The sequence below is a fragment of the Diceros bicornis genome, chromosome 39 (genome assembly GCF_020826845.1).
Source record: "Diceros bicornis minor isolate mBicDic1 chromosome 39, mDicBic1.mat.cur, whole genome shotgun sequence".
Classification (NCBI taxonomy): Eukaryota; Metazoa; Chordata; class Mammalia; order Perissodactyla; family Rhinocerotidae; genus Diceros; species Diceros bicornis.
Genome location: NC_080778.1, coordinates 12,252,332 through 12,268,862, shown reverse-complemented (window position 1 = coordinate 12,268,862; position 16,531 = coordinate 12,252,332). Strand labels below are relative to the sequence as shown.

General features: G+C 42.7%; 1 protein-coding gene across 9 annotated transcripts in view; it reads left to right on the top strand.

The window, feature by feature from the left end:
• The window catches only part of ARID1B (AT-rich interaction domain 1B), a 417,978-nt gene extending 401,852 nt beyond the window's left edge, over positions 1–16,126 (top strand). For all 9 annotated transcript variants that reach the window (XM_058534096.1, XM_058534092.1, XM_058534093.1 and 6 more), the window contains 5 exons: positions 2,144–2,294; positions 4,817–4,913; positions 6,358–7,141; positions 9,166–9,296; positions 11,486–16,126. In XM_058534096.1, the coding sequence (XP_058390079.1) occupies positions 2,144–2,294; positions 4,817–4,913; positions 6,358–7,141; positions 9,166–9,296; positions 11,486–13,210 (2,888 nt within the window). In that variant the 3' untranslated portion in view covers positions 13,211–16,126. The remainder of the gene's footprint in view (positions 1–2,143; positions 2,295–4,816; positions 4,914–6,357; positions 7,142–9,165; positions 9,297–11,485) is intronic.
• Positions 16,127–16,531: the final 405 nt, after the last annotated feature.

The window sequence follows — 16,531 nt, the reverse complement described above, 5'->3', positions numbered from 1 at the left end:
TTCACTGTATCTCACAGTTCTGTGGTGGGCGGGTGGTTCTTCGTTCCCTGTGTTGTCAGCTGGGGCACTGAGGCGGCCCTCCTCTGGAGGCCTGAGCGAGACCCCTACTGGAGCTGGGATGTCACCTGAGTGGCTGGGGTCATCTGGAGGCTGTCCTGGGAACTCAGCCGGAGCTGTTGGCTGGGGGCCTTTCCATAGAGCTTCCGGGGAGCCCCATGCCATGGTGGATGGGCCCGGGAGGGAACATTCCAGGAGGACAGGCGCCTGCAGGCCTCTGCTGCGGTGCGTTTGCCAGTGCCCCATTGGTCACAGCGGGTCACATGCAGGCCCAAACTCACTGTGGGAGGGGACCTCACAGCCTACGAATACCCAGAGATGTGCTTCTTTGGGGGTCGCCAAAGTATAGCCTACCATAGCAGGTATTGGCAAAAGTTATACCAATTTAATACTCTTAACGTGAGTGTGTAAGAGTAAGGGTCCTCATTCCCATACTAAGAATGATTAGTATCAGTCATTTTAATATTTGCCAATCAGATTGGGGGAAAAAAGCTTCATAATTGTTTTAACTTGGATTTCTTTAATTATTAGTGAGGTCACCCATCTTTTCATATATTGACTATCATTCTTTTTTTGTGAATGTTCATTTATATGTTTGCCCATTTTTTAATTTGTCTTTTTTCTTATTGATTTTTAAGAACTCTTTATGTATTAGAGAATTAAGCTATTTAACTTTAATTATCCCCCTTAATGTCTATCTGTCTCTGTTTTTATGTCTGTAAAATGGAAAGTAACATGAAAACTAGTTCTACCCCAGGTTGATGTGAGGTCCAATAAGATAAAGTATGTGAAAGCATGTTGCAAAGTAGAATACATTCCACCCGTACTGGGCTCCATCGTGGACACCTCTCTGCCAGCCTAACCAGTGTTATCAGCTCACAAAATTTTAGTCAGCTTTTGCCTCACGTAATATAAAAGTAACCTTCACAGGATGAAGAAAGATAGTGGTGCTGTATATCAATCAAGATTTGCATTAAAATGTTTAATTTGCCCACCAGCTAGTTTCTGGGCTTGACCCAATTTCCTTCAGGCTCTGAGATGATGCTAATTTGCATATTTGACCTAATCGCCACTCTCCCTTCGAAAGAAATAGTTGTATCTCATCCATTCTTGGGCTATTCTGAACTCCCTAGTGATTTTCTTTATCCTGATTTTGGAGTGAGTCAGTGGGGGGGTGTTTATGTTAAGGTTTTCACTTTTTTTTCCCATAAGGGAAAGGAACTGCATTTATATGTGTATTTCATCTCTTCCTCACAACCACTCCATGAGATGGTATTACCAACCTCATTTTATAGACAAGGAATTAAACTCACAAGTTTAGTAATTTACCCAAGTAAGTATGGATCTGTGCCTGTGTTCGTTTTCTGTATTATTGTATAACAACTTACCACAAATTTAGCAGCTTAAAACAACATAAATTTATGATCTCATGTTCCTGTGGGTTCTGAGCCCAGGGTCTCACACAGCAGACGTCAAGGTGTTAGCAGAGACTCGATCTCATCCAAGGCTCAGAGTCCTAAGCTCGTTCAGGTTGTTGGCAGAATTCGGTTCCTTGCAGTTGTAGGACTGAGGTCTTGTTGTCTTGTTGACTGTCATCTGGGGCCTTTGCAGCTCCTAGAGGCTACCACCCCTCCTAACACTTGGCCCTCTCCACCTCATGGTGGCTGCTTCTTCAAGCCCAGCGGGAGAGTGTCTCTGACCTTCAGACATGGATGTAAAGGACACACCTGGATCATCTCCCTTTTGGTAACTCACAGTCAGCTGATTAGTAACGGTAGTGACATCTGTGAAATCCCTTTTGCCACGTGGTGTAGCGTAATCATGGGAGCAATATCCCATCATGTTCCTAGCTTCTACCCTCACTCAAAGGGAGGGGCTCATACAAGGCATTTCCATGGGGTGGGGGGATCTTGGGATCCATCTTGACCTGAGGCTTTAGGCTCTTTTTTCTGTTGTTGTCAGCCATATTAAGGATAAGATGTTTGTCTGCCATATTAAGGAGAACTGAAATGACTGGAAAGTGATGTTTGGGCCCTTTGGCTTTTGAAAATGCTTAATTTTTTGTCTGTTATTGAAAACATTGCAGTGCCTGGAAGCAGTGAGCCCTTCATGACGCAAGGACAGATGCCCACTGGCAGCATGCAGGACATGTATAACCAAAGCCCCTCTGGAGCCATGTCCGGTCTGGGCCTGGGGCAGCGGCAGCAGTTTCCCTACGGAGCCGGGTACGATCGAAGGTGAGTGTCTTCTGAGAGGAAGATGAGGTGCTTTACTAGAAACTGGGCTTTCCTCCCACAGACTTGAGCCCTGGTAGCCGGTGATAACTTACGGTGTCGACTTTCCTGCTGGAGTTGATAAGGGAACTGGTGTCAGATGGCTGCCTCCGTCGACAGCTGTAACCGGACTGGGGAGAGGACCTTGTCCCCAGGCAGCCAAGTGCAGCTGTGTTTTTATAAACAAATGCCCAAAAGCATAAATTAGAAATGTGCTGGGGCTGGGCTGGCCATGGCAGGCATCTTCTCCCTGAGCACTCCAAGTGCCGGCCGTCCTCTCAGCACCAGATGCCCTCTGGAGGCAGCCACTGTCACCACGCTGAGTCAGACACCAGCTTCCACGGGTGCCCTGTCTTGGGAAGTCCCCAGAACTCGTGGGTTTTCCAGCCCCTTCCTTCCTCCCTCCCACCGGCGTTTCTTCCCTGGGAAATGTCTGTGCAAGGGGTCGCCACACCAGGCTTTCCACAGACGTGGGGCTGTAGTGGGTTCTTGGAAAGGTCTTCCAGGCGTTGCTTTTTCTGGTGTTTCCTCTCCTCCCTGTGAACGTTTTAAATAGAGAGAGGATACTCTGCTCCGTGGTGAACGTCTCCAGGAAAAGCCACCGCACAGGCTTCCCTGGAGCTGCTTTTCGGGACGGCATCTTGACGTTAAAATGGCGAGTTAGGTTGCAGTACTGATCAGATTTATTTTTAATAAAATAGAAAGAAAGTCATTGAGATGTCTCTGAGAGGTAACAGAAAACTGCCTCCTAAAACAGTGGCTTAGGGCAGACTTCTCTGTGAGGAAGGCCCCAGACTTTACTACTTACTACAGAAGCCCCTTCTCTTGGTTGGTGTGTTCTTTACCTGCTTAATAGAGAAGTGCTCAGAAACGAAGTCTTTAATATAATACTGGTGATTTTTAAAGGAAAAAAAATGGAGGCACAATGGACAATTCTTTCTCTAACTGTAGCCACGTTGGCATGCCTCAGGATGGGGACGGCTTTGAACCATTTTCTTCAGAATCCGGGTGTGTGGTGCTCCTCAGAGACTGCCCAGGCCAGAGCCGCCCCTTCATCAGTCCACGTGCTGGGCTCATAGGAACGGTTACGTCATGAAAAGGCTTCCCTGGTTTGATACAAAGGGAGAAAACGTTTGAAAAATTACTGTTTTACCAAATAAGGTTTCTTTCTGGCATTCTCTATGAGCCTGGTTCTTGAGATTACATAGCTGTCACATGCTCAAAGTGATGTGGAACTTTCTGAAAGTGACTTAAAAATCTAGGCTGCTAATTCTTAGCCTGGTTATAAGTGGTAAATGTTCATTTGTGATGTCTGCATTAATCAACCACTGTGTAATGTTGAATGTACTGAATCAAGGATTTGACTTAGATTTGGTTTGTTTTTGAGGGTCCAGGAAAAGCTATTTTTTTTTTTTTTTTTTTTTTTTGGTTGATGAGATTAGAAGGAGAACAGCTGTCCTGGGACATATATTTTTAAAGGAACCCAAGCAAATGTACTTTTCTATTTCTTCTAGAATGCTTTCTAGAACATTGCATGGCCTAGGTTTAAAAGTCCTTTTGGCTCTACCACATTGCTCAGTTTTCTCTTCTGAAAAGTGTACTTGTTCAACGTAAATTTTATCCATGTCCATTATATTTCTTTCCTCCTAACTATAAACTTCATTCTAGATGTCAGTGTCATTAGCAAAAGCTTACCATGTCTGTTTCACATGTGATATTATAAAAATTTGTTTATTTTCTTTCTTATTCTCATTCCTTGATCAGTTTAGGAGTATATTCAGTCCAAGTATTCTTTCTTACAAGATTCAATATACTAACTAAACCAGGGTATTTTTTATGGTATTTATAACTTTACAATATAGTAGCAATTGAAAAATAAATGTATCGCTCATTCCCATTTATACATTTAAATCATCCCTCTTATTCTTTTCTGTAGCCTTTTAGGGTCATAGCACTTTGAAAATGTGAATACTTATATCTATACAACTATTAGCTAACTCAGTATCATTTGGATTAATTTCAAAGTATACCTTTAGAAATTTGAACATTTTATATTCATAATGAGAAAGTGAGAAGTAGAAACATTTTCCGAGATTATATGTCCATATTCTGGTACTCTTAGAAATGCTGCTTTGCTTCTGAGATTCTTTCTGTTGTTTCTTGTTTTCATGAAGACCTCACATCCCAGTGCGGCCTGACATCCCGGGAACTCCAGTGGGGGGCGGGCCCTCACTCAGAGGCGGGGCCGGCGGCCTCCGCTCACACCTACCAGCCAGGAGGTTGGCAGCGTTCCCAACGTGGGTGTTCCCTCCCTTTTGCTAAAAGTTCCAGGGCTGCTGCTGCTCAGAGTGCCTGTTGGGAGATGCGTGTGGTGAAGAAAAGACAAGGCTGTTGAGGGGTGTAGACTTTCCAGAAATGGGCTGTTGGTTTCTCTCTTGGCCTGAGGTCCTTTGTAGATGAAGTTTTCTTTGAATGCCTCATTCTAGGCATGAACCGTATGGGCAGCAGTACCCAGGCCAAGGCCCTCCCTCAGGACAGCCGCCATATGGAGGACACCAGCCTGGCCTGTATCCACAGCAGCCGGTGAGTTGGCGAGCAGGCGTGCGTCTCTGTGCTGTCTGTTTAACACTCAAACTCGTGTCGCTTCTGAAGAGTTTTAGGAAGTATAACAAAAACGATTCAGTTTATTCAACAGTCACAATATATTTGTTTATGCTAGAAAATATTCTTACGATTTTGATGTCAGCACATTAAAAATAGCTCTTGATAGATGGTATCCTGAAACAAATATAACATGTTATGAGAAGTTCAGGACATTCATCCTTGTAAATAAGTCCAAGGTAAGTACATTTTAAACGTGTGTCTGTTGTGTGTACTATCATATCCAATACCATTTTAGAATAGAAATTTGTCAATATGTTTTAAAGAGGACATGTAGGAAAAAACTACTTAAAATATTATCTTCTAATAGTGAAAGTTAATTGGCTTTTTAAAAATAAGATATTCACCACCACATATCTTGACTACGTAGGATAGGCTTATCCTACGTAGTGGTTCACGCAGCCACTGCAGCTCAGAGATGATGGGTTGTGCAAAATCCTCACCTTGCAGTTATCACTGTGATGCAGAGAATTGCACATCATGCTGGGGCTTTTGAGACACAGGAATTTGCTATGTCTAAACAACTTTTTAGGTCTAAGACGTCCTGTAAAATAGAGAGGATTTTAAATGTTTATTTAATTTCACTAGAACATGTATGTACAGTGGATTGTATTATTAAACCAGCTAATCTTAAACAATTTTCAAGTAAAGTGAAAGAACGCTAACACATCAGCATCTTACTCGCTCACTGCCATCAGGAGACTCCCACCCTGATCAGGTGCTGGTCCCCCTTGTGGCCCCAGGAGGAGAGCTCAGTAACGGGGGCCCTGTGTTCAGAGGCTGGGCCCAGCAGGCTTTCATGGGAGAGCCTGACCTGGACAAGCTGGAAGTCGGGGCAGCGGCCGTAGAATATCGGGTGTCAGGGTAGCGTGGGCAGTCTGAGGAGCGAGATCCTGTACCGTGCTTTTCTGCAAAGTTAGCCCAAGAAATCTGGGTAATCCAGGCACCTTTCAGGCTGGCCCTCAGAATGCTCAGTCCATTCTGGTGAGATTTATCCTTCTACCTACTGAGGTCATCTTAGTGGAGCTCCAAGCCCCGGTCCAGCACTGCTCGTGTGGTGTCACCAACGCCATACTCCCCCAACATGGCAGCCCTGGAAATACCAGGAGAGGAGGCCTTTTTTTCTCCCACAGAACATTTCAAGCACATGAAAACAAACTTTGGAAGCCCTCTTGGAGTACGTGACATGGTGTTATATAAGACTGAAATACAGTACATGAATTGTTAGTCCTTAGTTGTTATAAGAGCTTCGCATGTTCCTTTTGAAATGAACGTTCCACCAGGTAATAACTATTTTGCATAATTTAAGTGTGTGATTGTACCTGGAAAAGCACATCAGTATGATTTGTCTTTGTGTGAATTTCAGAATTACAAACGCCATATGGACGGCATGTATGGGCCTCCGGCCAAACGCCACGAGGGAGACATGTACAACATGCAGTACGGCAACCAGCAGCAGGACGTCTATAACCAGTACGGGAGTTCCTACTCCGGCCCGGACAGGAGGCCCCTCCAGGGGCAGTATCCGTACCCCTACAGCAGAGAGAGGGTGCAGGGCCCGGGGCAGATCCAGCCGCATGGGATCCCGCCTCAGATGATGGGCGGCCCGATGCAGTCGTCCTCCGGCGAAGGGCCTCAGCAGAGTCTGTGGGCGACACGCAATGATATGCCTTACCCCTACCAGAACAGGCAAGGCCCGGGTGGCCCTGCACAGGCACCTCCTTATCCAGGCATGAACCGCACGGATGATATGATGGTACCTGATCAGAGGATCAATCACGAGAGCCAGTGGCCTTCCCACGTCAGCCAACGTCAGCCTTACATGTCCTCTTCAGCCTCCATGCAGCCCATCACGCGCCCGCCTCAGTCCTCCTACCAGACGCCGCCGTCACTGCCAAACCACATCTCCAGAGCGCCCAGCCCCGCCTCCTTCCAGCGCTCGCTGGAGAGCCGCATGTCTCCCAGCAAGTCTCCCTTTCTGCCCTCCATGAAGATGCAGAAGGTCATGCCCACCGTCCCCACGTCCCAGGTCACGGGGCCACCCCCCCAGCCACCCCCCATCAGACGGGAGATTACCTTCCCTCCTGGCTCCGTAGAAGCATCACAGCCAGTGCTGAAACAAAGGCGCAAGATTACCTCAAAAGATATCGGTGAGCATTCCCAAGGCTTTGTCCCTGACATGCATTCCAGTTGTGATCTAGAACGTTAATTTTAGTTAGATGTAGTTCCTGTTAGTCTCCAAGGGATGAAATTCTTAGGACTCCAAGCCATCAGGACAGGTTTTTGTACAGGAGCTATAGTTGGAAGCTGCTAATCTGAATCAAGCAAGAGTGCCAGAGAAGAGCGTGAATTAAAATGGTATTTTTACACGTGAGTGTTATTGTGTGAGAGGGTAGAGCTCCAGCTGAGAGACCAGGGAATCCTCAATAACTGTGTACTACATCTGGGGCTTAAAGATTTGACCTTAACCAAGCACTCAAATCTCTGCAGTGCGTGCACTAAGGTGGCCTGGGAAAATGTGAATGCGAGCCACTCTGTGATTTTGGTGACAACACAGAAAGAGTTTCCTTGGGAAAAAGTAGAAGCCTGAATATACTATGTAGATAGATATATGATGTGTACATGGAATTCGATATGATATGTAGAATTGATGTAACCCGCACGGCGCTGGTAGATATGAGCCAAGACACTTTTTCAGTGGAATGCTGATGGTGCTGTTCATCCTATTTGGGGTGTTCTGAATACTAATTAGAGATCTGGACTGTCTGGGAGTACACACAGTTTTCCTGCGTTATTTTTGAAGTACTTTTAATACAGCAAAGGAAATTATAGATCTTGGTTATATAAAAAAAGTTTTTTCAAAATCACTTGACTTGAAATCATTTGCAGTAATTAGAAAGATTAAAGATACCAAATTAAAGATATTAAAGATGTTTTCAATCATTGGACATTAAGGAGATATATAGAGAGAAAAGGGGAGAAAAGTAAAGAGTTTTATATCGGGAGAGGGATGCTGGAGGTGAGAAAGAAATACAGACAGACCCGGTACTGCTTTATATGTGGAAATATGTATGTAAAACTATGCACATGTGTCTGTGTGCATATATATGTTTAAATAAATAGATATATTTAAATTCTTATAAAATTTCTTAGTGCATGTTTTACCAGTATTTGTCTTCAGCCTAGGGAAATTTATGTTCCTTATTTTAAAAAGAAAATTCGCCTTTTCTGTTATAAAAGTATTATGTGCCTATCTTAGAAAATTGGAAAAGTAGATGAGAGTAAAATACAGGTGGAAACCCACAGTGTCCTCCCGCACACGCGCTTACTGTTGGTGTCCCGTGTTGGCTGTTGCTGCGGTGAGTTCTGCTTGCACGGGTCTACTGGCACCGTGTGGTCTGCTGGCTTCCTGAGACAGATTCCGTGGAACTTTCAGACACATGACGGGCCTCCTCTTCTCACTCCATCTTACGGCACATCTTGCAAACATTTTATCTAGCACTGTGTCTTCTTCAGTAACAGAAACGGGGAAAACAAAAGTACAACCTTCTATTTCCCATCCCCTGGCTCAGGCCAAGCTCTTGAAAAATCTGAACCGTCAAAGTGCTATCATATTTGTCAACAGCACGTTCTGAGGGCAGGAGCTCAGAAATAGAAGAAGACAGCTTGGGAAAAATCCAGACCTTTACATTAGAGAATGGGCTGTTTGGGAATTAAATTTTGCTTATATCGTACATATTTGCTGGCCTTCTGAAGGTGCCACCTTGAGACATTTGTGAATGGAGCAGGGCAAAGAAGACAAATACCGTTTTGGGGTTTGACTCCATTATTAAAACTCTGGTGCATCGTTACAGATTCTGTTAGGGGCTAAGAGAAAGAAGCCAGAGATGAGAAAGGACCATTTGTGCTTAACCACTCCCACCTCTAGAAACACTTTGGCTCACGTTTAACCCACAAAGCAAAAAGATCTTAGACAACAAAAGCGTCTTAATACAGCTATCCCCTCCGTTTAAAATCTGAAAGTGATCATGTTTAACTATGCCTCAGAACATTTGTTTAAAATCAATATTTAACTGAACGCTCCACTTCTTTTCTCTCATCCTTTTCTTATTTTTTATTCTTTCGTGCATAGAGTTAATATTAATCATATCCTCGTTCTTTCCCCTGTTTTTAGTTACTCCTGAGGCCTGGCGTGTGATGATGTCCCTTAAGTCAGGTCTTTTGGCTGAAAGTACGTGGGCTTTGGACACTATTAATATTCTTCTCTATGATGACAGCACTGTCGCTACTTTCAATCTCTCCCAGGTAAGCCAGCGCCAGTCCAACTAAGGACCAGAGTAGAGTAAGAAGATTAAGTCGTACCTAATGCCCCAACGAATGCCCCCATGATGAGCACCCACTAGCTAACCATTTTTATCATGGCAGTTGTTATAAACCAACACCAGTCAATGTATAGGTGTCTGAAAGTTTAGTCTAGAATCATAATTCATTTCAATCTTTAGGGTAAATACACATATACCTATATTTCTCCTAAGAAAACAGCGACCTTGTTCGTGCGCGTGCACGCATATGCGTGTGTGCGCATATGCATGTGTGGCATAGATGATAATAGTAAAATTAAATTGTTGTTTAGAATGAATATTAGCAGGCCGATGGGAATTAATCCACATGTAACATAAAGTTACAACTGTATAGTGTTGGATATGCAGTACCTTACAATGGGACACTACCCTACTTTCCAGGGGGACATAGCATCTTTCTTTTAATTAAAAAAATTATATTATAGAAAATGTATAATATATGTAGAAGTAGAGAGACAGTTTAATGAATCCCATGTGCCCATCGTTCAGCCAAAATAGTTATGTATGAACACGTGGCCAGACTTGTTTCTTGGTCTGTTCCCTCCGTTTCTCCCTCTCTCCAGGTTATTTTGAAGCCGTCACTTGGAAGCTACTACTTGTACTGAGCTTAAAACGCCCCTTTATTCAGTGCTAGTCGATTCCAGCGTAATCGCTTTAGAAGAGAGAAGGGGAATTGAGAGTTAGGAAAAATGCCCAAGAGTCAACTGAGCTACAAACTTTTAAAGAAGTATTTAGAAACAAAAATGAGAAAAGGTTATTTTCCCTACTATGTGTGAACAACACTCTGCTTTGGGTGAAAAAAGCCAAAACATCTGATTCCCTTGCTTCTATCAAATAGGACCAGGAGCTTCTACTTGCTCTTTCTTCTCTCAGTTAAGTCCTCATTACAGCCCTGAAAGGCGAGGTTTCACTAGATAGGAAATGTATGAATAAGGCCATAAACAGTGCATGAAGTTCGTTTTAACAGAAAATAAGTATTTAAAAAACTTATACTGCCTTTGCTAGAGTAATGAACTTCATCCTTACGTCAGGTGAACTGCTGTTGATCACACGTTTTCATAACCAGAGTTGCTCTAGCAACTTCTCTTTCCCACACCTTGGGAAAAAAGTAAACTCTAAGTGGGGGGTAAAAGAACCCAACCCTCTGCTTGAAAAATTGTGCCTTCATACTCTAAAAGCAAGTACTTTATGGTTAGTACTTGGGTTTCCCCTTACTTCTTAGTTACTGTTTCAAACCCACTTTCAGGAATTGACAGCAGACGATGAAAGTATGGTTGATTTCCGTAACACCCATCATTAAAGAATCCTTTCTTTACCTAATCCTTTATCCTCCCTGAATGTCGTGGTGTGGGTGTTGAGGGGGGGAGCTGGGCAGTTGCTAATCGTGGAATATATTGGTTTTCTTGACACAAACATTTGCTTAAAGGAAACAAAACTAGTTCTCATAGTGGCTTTCATCTTTCAGCTAGAGTTGTGATAACTGAAATGTAGAATTGCATTCTACAAAACATTTTAATTCATTTATCAGGGACTAAATTGATTTGTTTTTAATTTTCTGTGTTTATGAGCTCTACTACATTGCTGAAATTATCTTCTCCCAAAGATATATGGAAAACGTAAATTAGAGTAACCTATGGTACCTGAGGCAAAAATAACCATAAAATCCTAAGAATAATAACCATAAAAACCCAGGCTAGCAAGTCTCAGATAAATAATAGAAGAGAGCAGACTCACTGTGGGTGAATGCGTCTATAAAATCCACGTCCCCACTCTTCTAGTAAGGAGTGCATTGTATCTAAAGCAGAAAACAAGAGACAGAACAGCAAAGCACTCCCTCGTTGATAACATTAGGAATATGAAAATAACAAGAAAGTTTTGATGTTGATTGTACAGGAAAGTAAGCAGCAGGTAAGAAACATGATAAATGTTGTTTTGGTTAATAACATAAAATTCAGGAAGGTAGTTCTAACTGATACGTAATTTCTCTTTCTTGGCCCAGCCTAAAAGGAATTAAAACGTGAAAATCATTGTAAAAATGTATTGATAGCTATCAGGATGTTTACCCTTCCCAGTCCGATCTGATGTTATAACATTGTACCTATTCTTTTCTTGTTCTCTTCCCCTCCTCTCTAGTTGTCCGGATTTCTCGAACTTTTAGTAGAGTACTTTAGAAAATGCTTGATTGACATTTTTGGAATTCTTATGGAATATGAAGTAGGAGACCCCAGCCAAAAAGCACTTGATCACAGTACAGTGAAGAGAGATGATAGCCAGTCCTTGGCGGACGATTCGGGGAAAGAGGACGAAGATGCTGAATGTATTGATGACGAGGAGGACGAGGAGGAGGACGAGGAGGAAGACAGTGGAAAGACGGAGGCCGAGGATAAGAGCAGCCCACCTCTGACCTCTCCCGATGCCTCTGCAGATCCAAAGGAGAAGCCCAGGCAAGCCAGTAAGTTCGACAAGCTGCCCATCAAGATAGTCAAAAAGAACAACCTGTTTGTGGTGGACCGATCTGACAAGCTGGGGCGCGTTCAGGAGTTCAACAGTGGACTCCTGCACTGGCAGCTTGGTGGCGGGGATACCACGGAGCACATCCAGACTCACTTTGAGAGCAAGATGGAAATCCCTCCTCGCAGGCGTCCCCCTCCCCCTCTCAGCTCCACAGGTAGAAAGAAAGAGCAGGAAGGCAAAGGGGATTCCGAAGAGCAGCAGGAGAAAAGCATCATTGCAACCATTGATGATGTCCTGTCCGCTCGACCAGGGGCTCTGCCCGAAGAGGCGAACCCTGGCGCCCAGACCGAGAGCAGTAAGTTTCCCTTTGGTATACATCAAGCCAAAAGTCACCGGAACATCAAGCTGCTGGAGGACGAGCCCAGGAGCCGAGACGAGACTCCTCTCTGCACCATTGCACACTGGCAGGATTCTCTGGCTAAGCGCTGTATCTGTGTGTCAAATATTGTCCGTAGCTTGTCTTTTGTGCCTGGGAACGACGCCGAGATGTCCAAACATCCAGGCTTGGTGCTGATCCTGGGGAAGTTGATTCTCCTTCACCACGAGCATCCAGAGAGAAAACGAGCGCCGCAAACCTATGAGAAAGAGGAAGACGAGGACAAAGGGGTGGCCTGCAGCAAAGATGAGTGGTGGTGGGACTGCCTCGAGGTCTTACGGGATAACACGTTGGTCACGTTAGCCAACATTTCTGGGCAGCTAGACTTGTCTGCTTACACGGAAAGCATCTGCTTGCCAATTTTGGATGGCTTGCTGCACTGGATGGTGTGCCCATCTGCAGAGGCGCAAGACCCCTTTCCAACGGTGGGACCCAACTCTGTCCTGTCGCCTCAGAGACTTGTGCTGGAGACCCTCTGTAAACTCAGCATCCAGGACAATAATGTGGACCTGATCTTGGCCACGCCTCCATTTAGTCGTCAGGAGAAATTCTATGCTACGTTAGTTAGGTACGTTGGGGATCGCAAAAACCCAGTCTGTCGAGAAATGTCCATGGCGCTTTTATCGAACCTTGCCCAAGGGGACGCGCTGGCAGCAAGGGCAATAGCTGTGCAGAAGGGAAGTATTGGAAACTTGATAAGCTTCCTAGAGGATGGGGTCACGATGGCGCAGTATCAGCAGAGCCAGCATAACCTCATGCACATGCAGCCCCCGCCTCTAGAACCACCTAGCGTGGACATGATGTGTAGGGCGGCCAAGGCTCTGCTGGCCATGGCCAGAGTGGACGAGAACCGCTCGGAATTCCTTCTGCACGAGGGCCGATTGCTGGATATCTCAATATCAGCCGTCCTGAACTCTCTGGTCGCGTCTGTCATCTGTGATGTACTGTTTCAGATTGGGCAGTTATGACATCAGTGAGAAGGCAGCACTGTGTGAGTGAAGACTAGAGGCTCCCGTATAACTGGCTGTTTCTGTTGTTTATCCAGCGTAGGAAGAAGGAAAAGAAAATCTTTGCTCCTCTGCCCCATCCACTATTTACCAATTGGGAATTAAAGAAATAATTAATTCGAACAGTTATGAAATTAATATTTGCTGTCTGTGTGTATAAGTACATCCTTTTGGGTTTTTTTTTTTTATTTTGTGTTTTTTTTTAACCAAAGTTGCTGTCTAGTGCATTCAAAGGTCACTTTTTGTTTTTCACAGATTTTCTTTTTAATGTTCTTTTCCATGTTGTATTGCATTTTTTGGGAAGCGAATTGACTTTAAAGAAAAAAGTTGTGGCAAAAGATGCTAAGATGGGAAAATTTCACCACACTGAGGCAAAAAGGTGAAAAATTATCAATTTCCTAGGTGTGTTATTCTTCAGATTATGAAAAAATAAAAACTGTATCCCATCGCCCAAAGCTCTGTGCAATAGAAACTTCTAGAAAAGTAGGTTTAGGGGCTCAAGGAGGTGTGTCAGTCAGTAGTCAAACTATGAAATTATACTGGTTTCTCCACAGGAAAATGGTTACATTAGGCTAGGAGCAAAAACAATGTTTTTTTAAGTTAAGATTGAAAATACATACCTGACAACGATCAACGGAAATTGCTTCCTCACCACTACCGTCGTCCTGTCTGCTGTCTGTCATTTGACTTTCCACATGACAGTTCTTCACAATTCCTTTAATCATTTTTTAAATATTTTTTTTACTGCCTATGGGCTGTGATGTATATAGAAGTTGTACATTAAACATACCCTCATTTTTTCTTTTCTTTTTTCTTTCTTTTTTTTTTTTTTTAGTACAAAGTTTTTAGTTTCTTTTTCATGATGTGGTAACTACGAAGTGATGGTAGATTTAAATAATTTTTTATTTTTATTTTATATATTTTTTCATTAGGGCCATATCTCAGAAAAAAAGAAAAAATACAAAAAACAAAAACAAACAAAAAAAACAAAAAAAAAGAGGGTAATGTACAAGTTTCTGTATGTATAAAGTCATGCTCTATTTCGGGAGAGCAGCTGATCACAATTTGCTTCATGAATCAAGGTGTGGAAATGGTTGCATATGGATTGATTTAGAAAATGGTTACCAGTACAGACAAAAAAGAAAAAAATACAACTAAAAGGAAGAAACACAACTTCAAAGATTTTTCAGTGACGAGAATCCACATTTGTATTTCAAGATAATGTAGTTTAAAAAAAAAGAAAAAAACTTGATGTAAATTCCTCCTTTTCCTCTGGCTTAATGAATATCATTTATTCAGTATAAAATCTTTATATGTTCCACATGTTAAGAATAAATGTACATTAAATCTTGTTAAGCACTGTGATGGGTGTTCTTGCATACTGTTCTAGTTTCATTAAAGTGGTTTGCTAGTAACCAAGTTATTTACAAGAAATAGAAGAATACAGCCGTGTCCCAACATAGTCCCTCCTTACGGAAACCCTGAGGTCGGGAGGGACCTTCAGGGGTTACCTACTTGAGAGTGGGGAGCAAAAGTTTGATTTTCTCAAATCATTTAGCTAATTAGCCTTCGTTTGAAGCAATCAACTCTAACGACATTGAGGTATGAGAATTTTCAGTATATACGGGAGGTGGCTGCCCGCCCACGTGGTGAGACCTCAAAGCTCGCTGGCCTGACAATGTAACACTCTGCCTTTTACTAACCCCATCTTAATTTTAATCAGAGTTCAAGCTATTCCCATGTCTCTTCTGTGTGCCTCCAAGTTATTTTGCATTTAGTTTACTCCGCGGTGTATAATATTTATATTGTGCAATGTTAAAAAGAATATGTTATATTGTATGTGGTGTACATAGTGCAAAGTGATTATTTCTATTTCAGGGCATATGAATATTCTCATATTCCTTCCTGGTGCGCAGTAGCGTTTCAATACTGGTCACTTCTAATTTCAACTTTCTCTTCCTGGGTCATCGACTGTTATTGTGTAACAATCAATTTCTTTGAAACTGCTGCAGAATTAAACTGTTAGTGGACACCCTTCTGACTCTACCTCTGCACAGGACCCTGCCAATCACAGCATACACACAAATTGCGAGTCCTCTCGCCAGACCTGTTCCCCGGGTGCACCCTGCACCCGCTGATACGTGGAAGAGGGAGACAAGAGCGTGCACTTACGATCAGAGTGTGAAACATTTCTCTCTAGTGTTACAAGAAAAAAAATGGTTTTCTGCAAGTAGTCTCATCATTTATCAGCTCCCACATTACTTAGACAGTCTCCTTACATAACAATGCAGCCAAATATATGTTGAATTAAAAACCCATTTATAATCCCTCTTTAAATACATCTGCTTGCCAAGAACAGATTTGAGTGCTCCACGCTTCAAATATGGAGATTTGTAAGAGGGAATTCAATATTATTCTAATTTCTCTCTTACAGAGTATGAATAAAAGATGTACACTAACTTTGAAATTATCTAATATCCCAATTCTTTTGTCAATCAAAAGAGTAAAATTATTACAAAAGACTGTTATTGTCCTGGTTTGAGTTGTAACCGATACCTAGAGTCTGACCATTGAGCAACAAGTTTTTACACACTGATACGCAATGTTATCTCTAGAACAATCCAGGAGACTCTAGCATCCTTTGTGTATTCTCACCCCAGAATCAAGACCACAGAAGACCATGAAGAACGTACAGCCTGCCAGAGGTCATCTTGCCTACAAACTGAGTTATTGCTTTGTCCTAAAATAGTTGTGTTTTTTTCCTATGAGGCTTTTCAGAAATTTACAGGATGCCCATACTTTAAATGTGTACAAAAAAAGATAAAAATAAAGGTGCAAAGAAAGTTTAGTATTTTGGAATGGTGCTATAAAGTTGAATCTGTTGGTATTTGAGTGAGTTTTTTTAATGTCACATAAGGGATATTATTGGGTGGCATCTCTTCAGAAATAACTATTCAAATGTTTGAGGTTGAGAATGATACAGAATCAGTTTTTCCTGGTGAGTGTGGCCTATTCAATAACTAGTTAAGCTGTTTTTTAACAGTTATAATAGAGAATGACTTTTTTAAATGGGTATGGGCGCTTTGAGGATACAATGTAAGCTATTAACTACCTCTTTTATGAAAAGAAGATGGCCTTTGCCCTGAAATCCGTTTAAAAACAGTTGGAAATCTTTTATTTCCTATCACACCCCACGTACCAATTGCCATATCTGTCCACCTGCAAGGAAGCAGAGAAAGTATTATAAATGAGGCAAAAATGACAATCCAGACAGCCCATTTT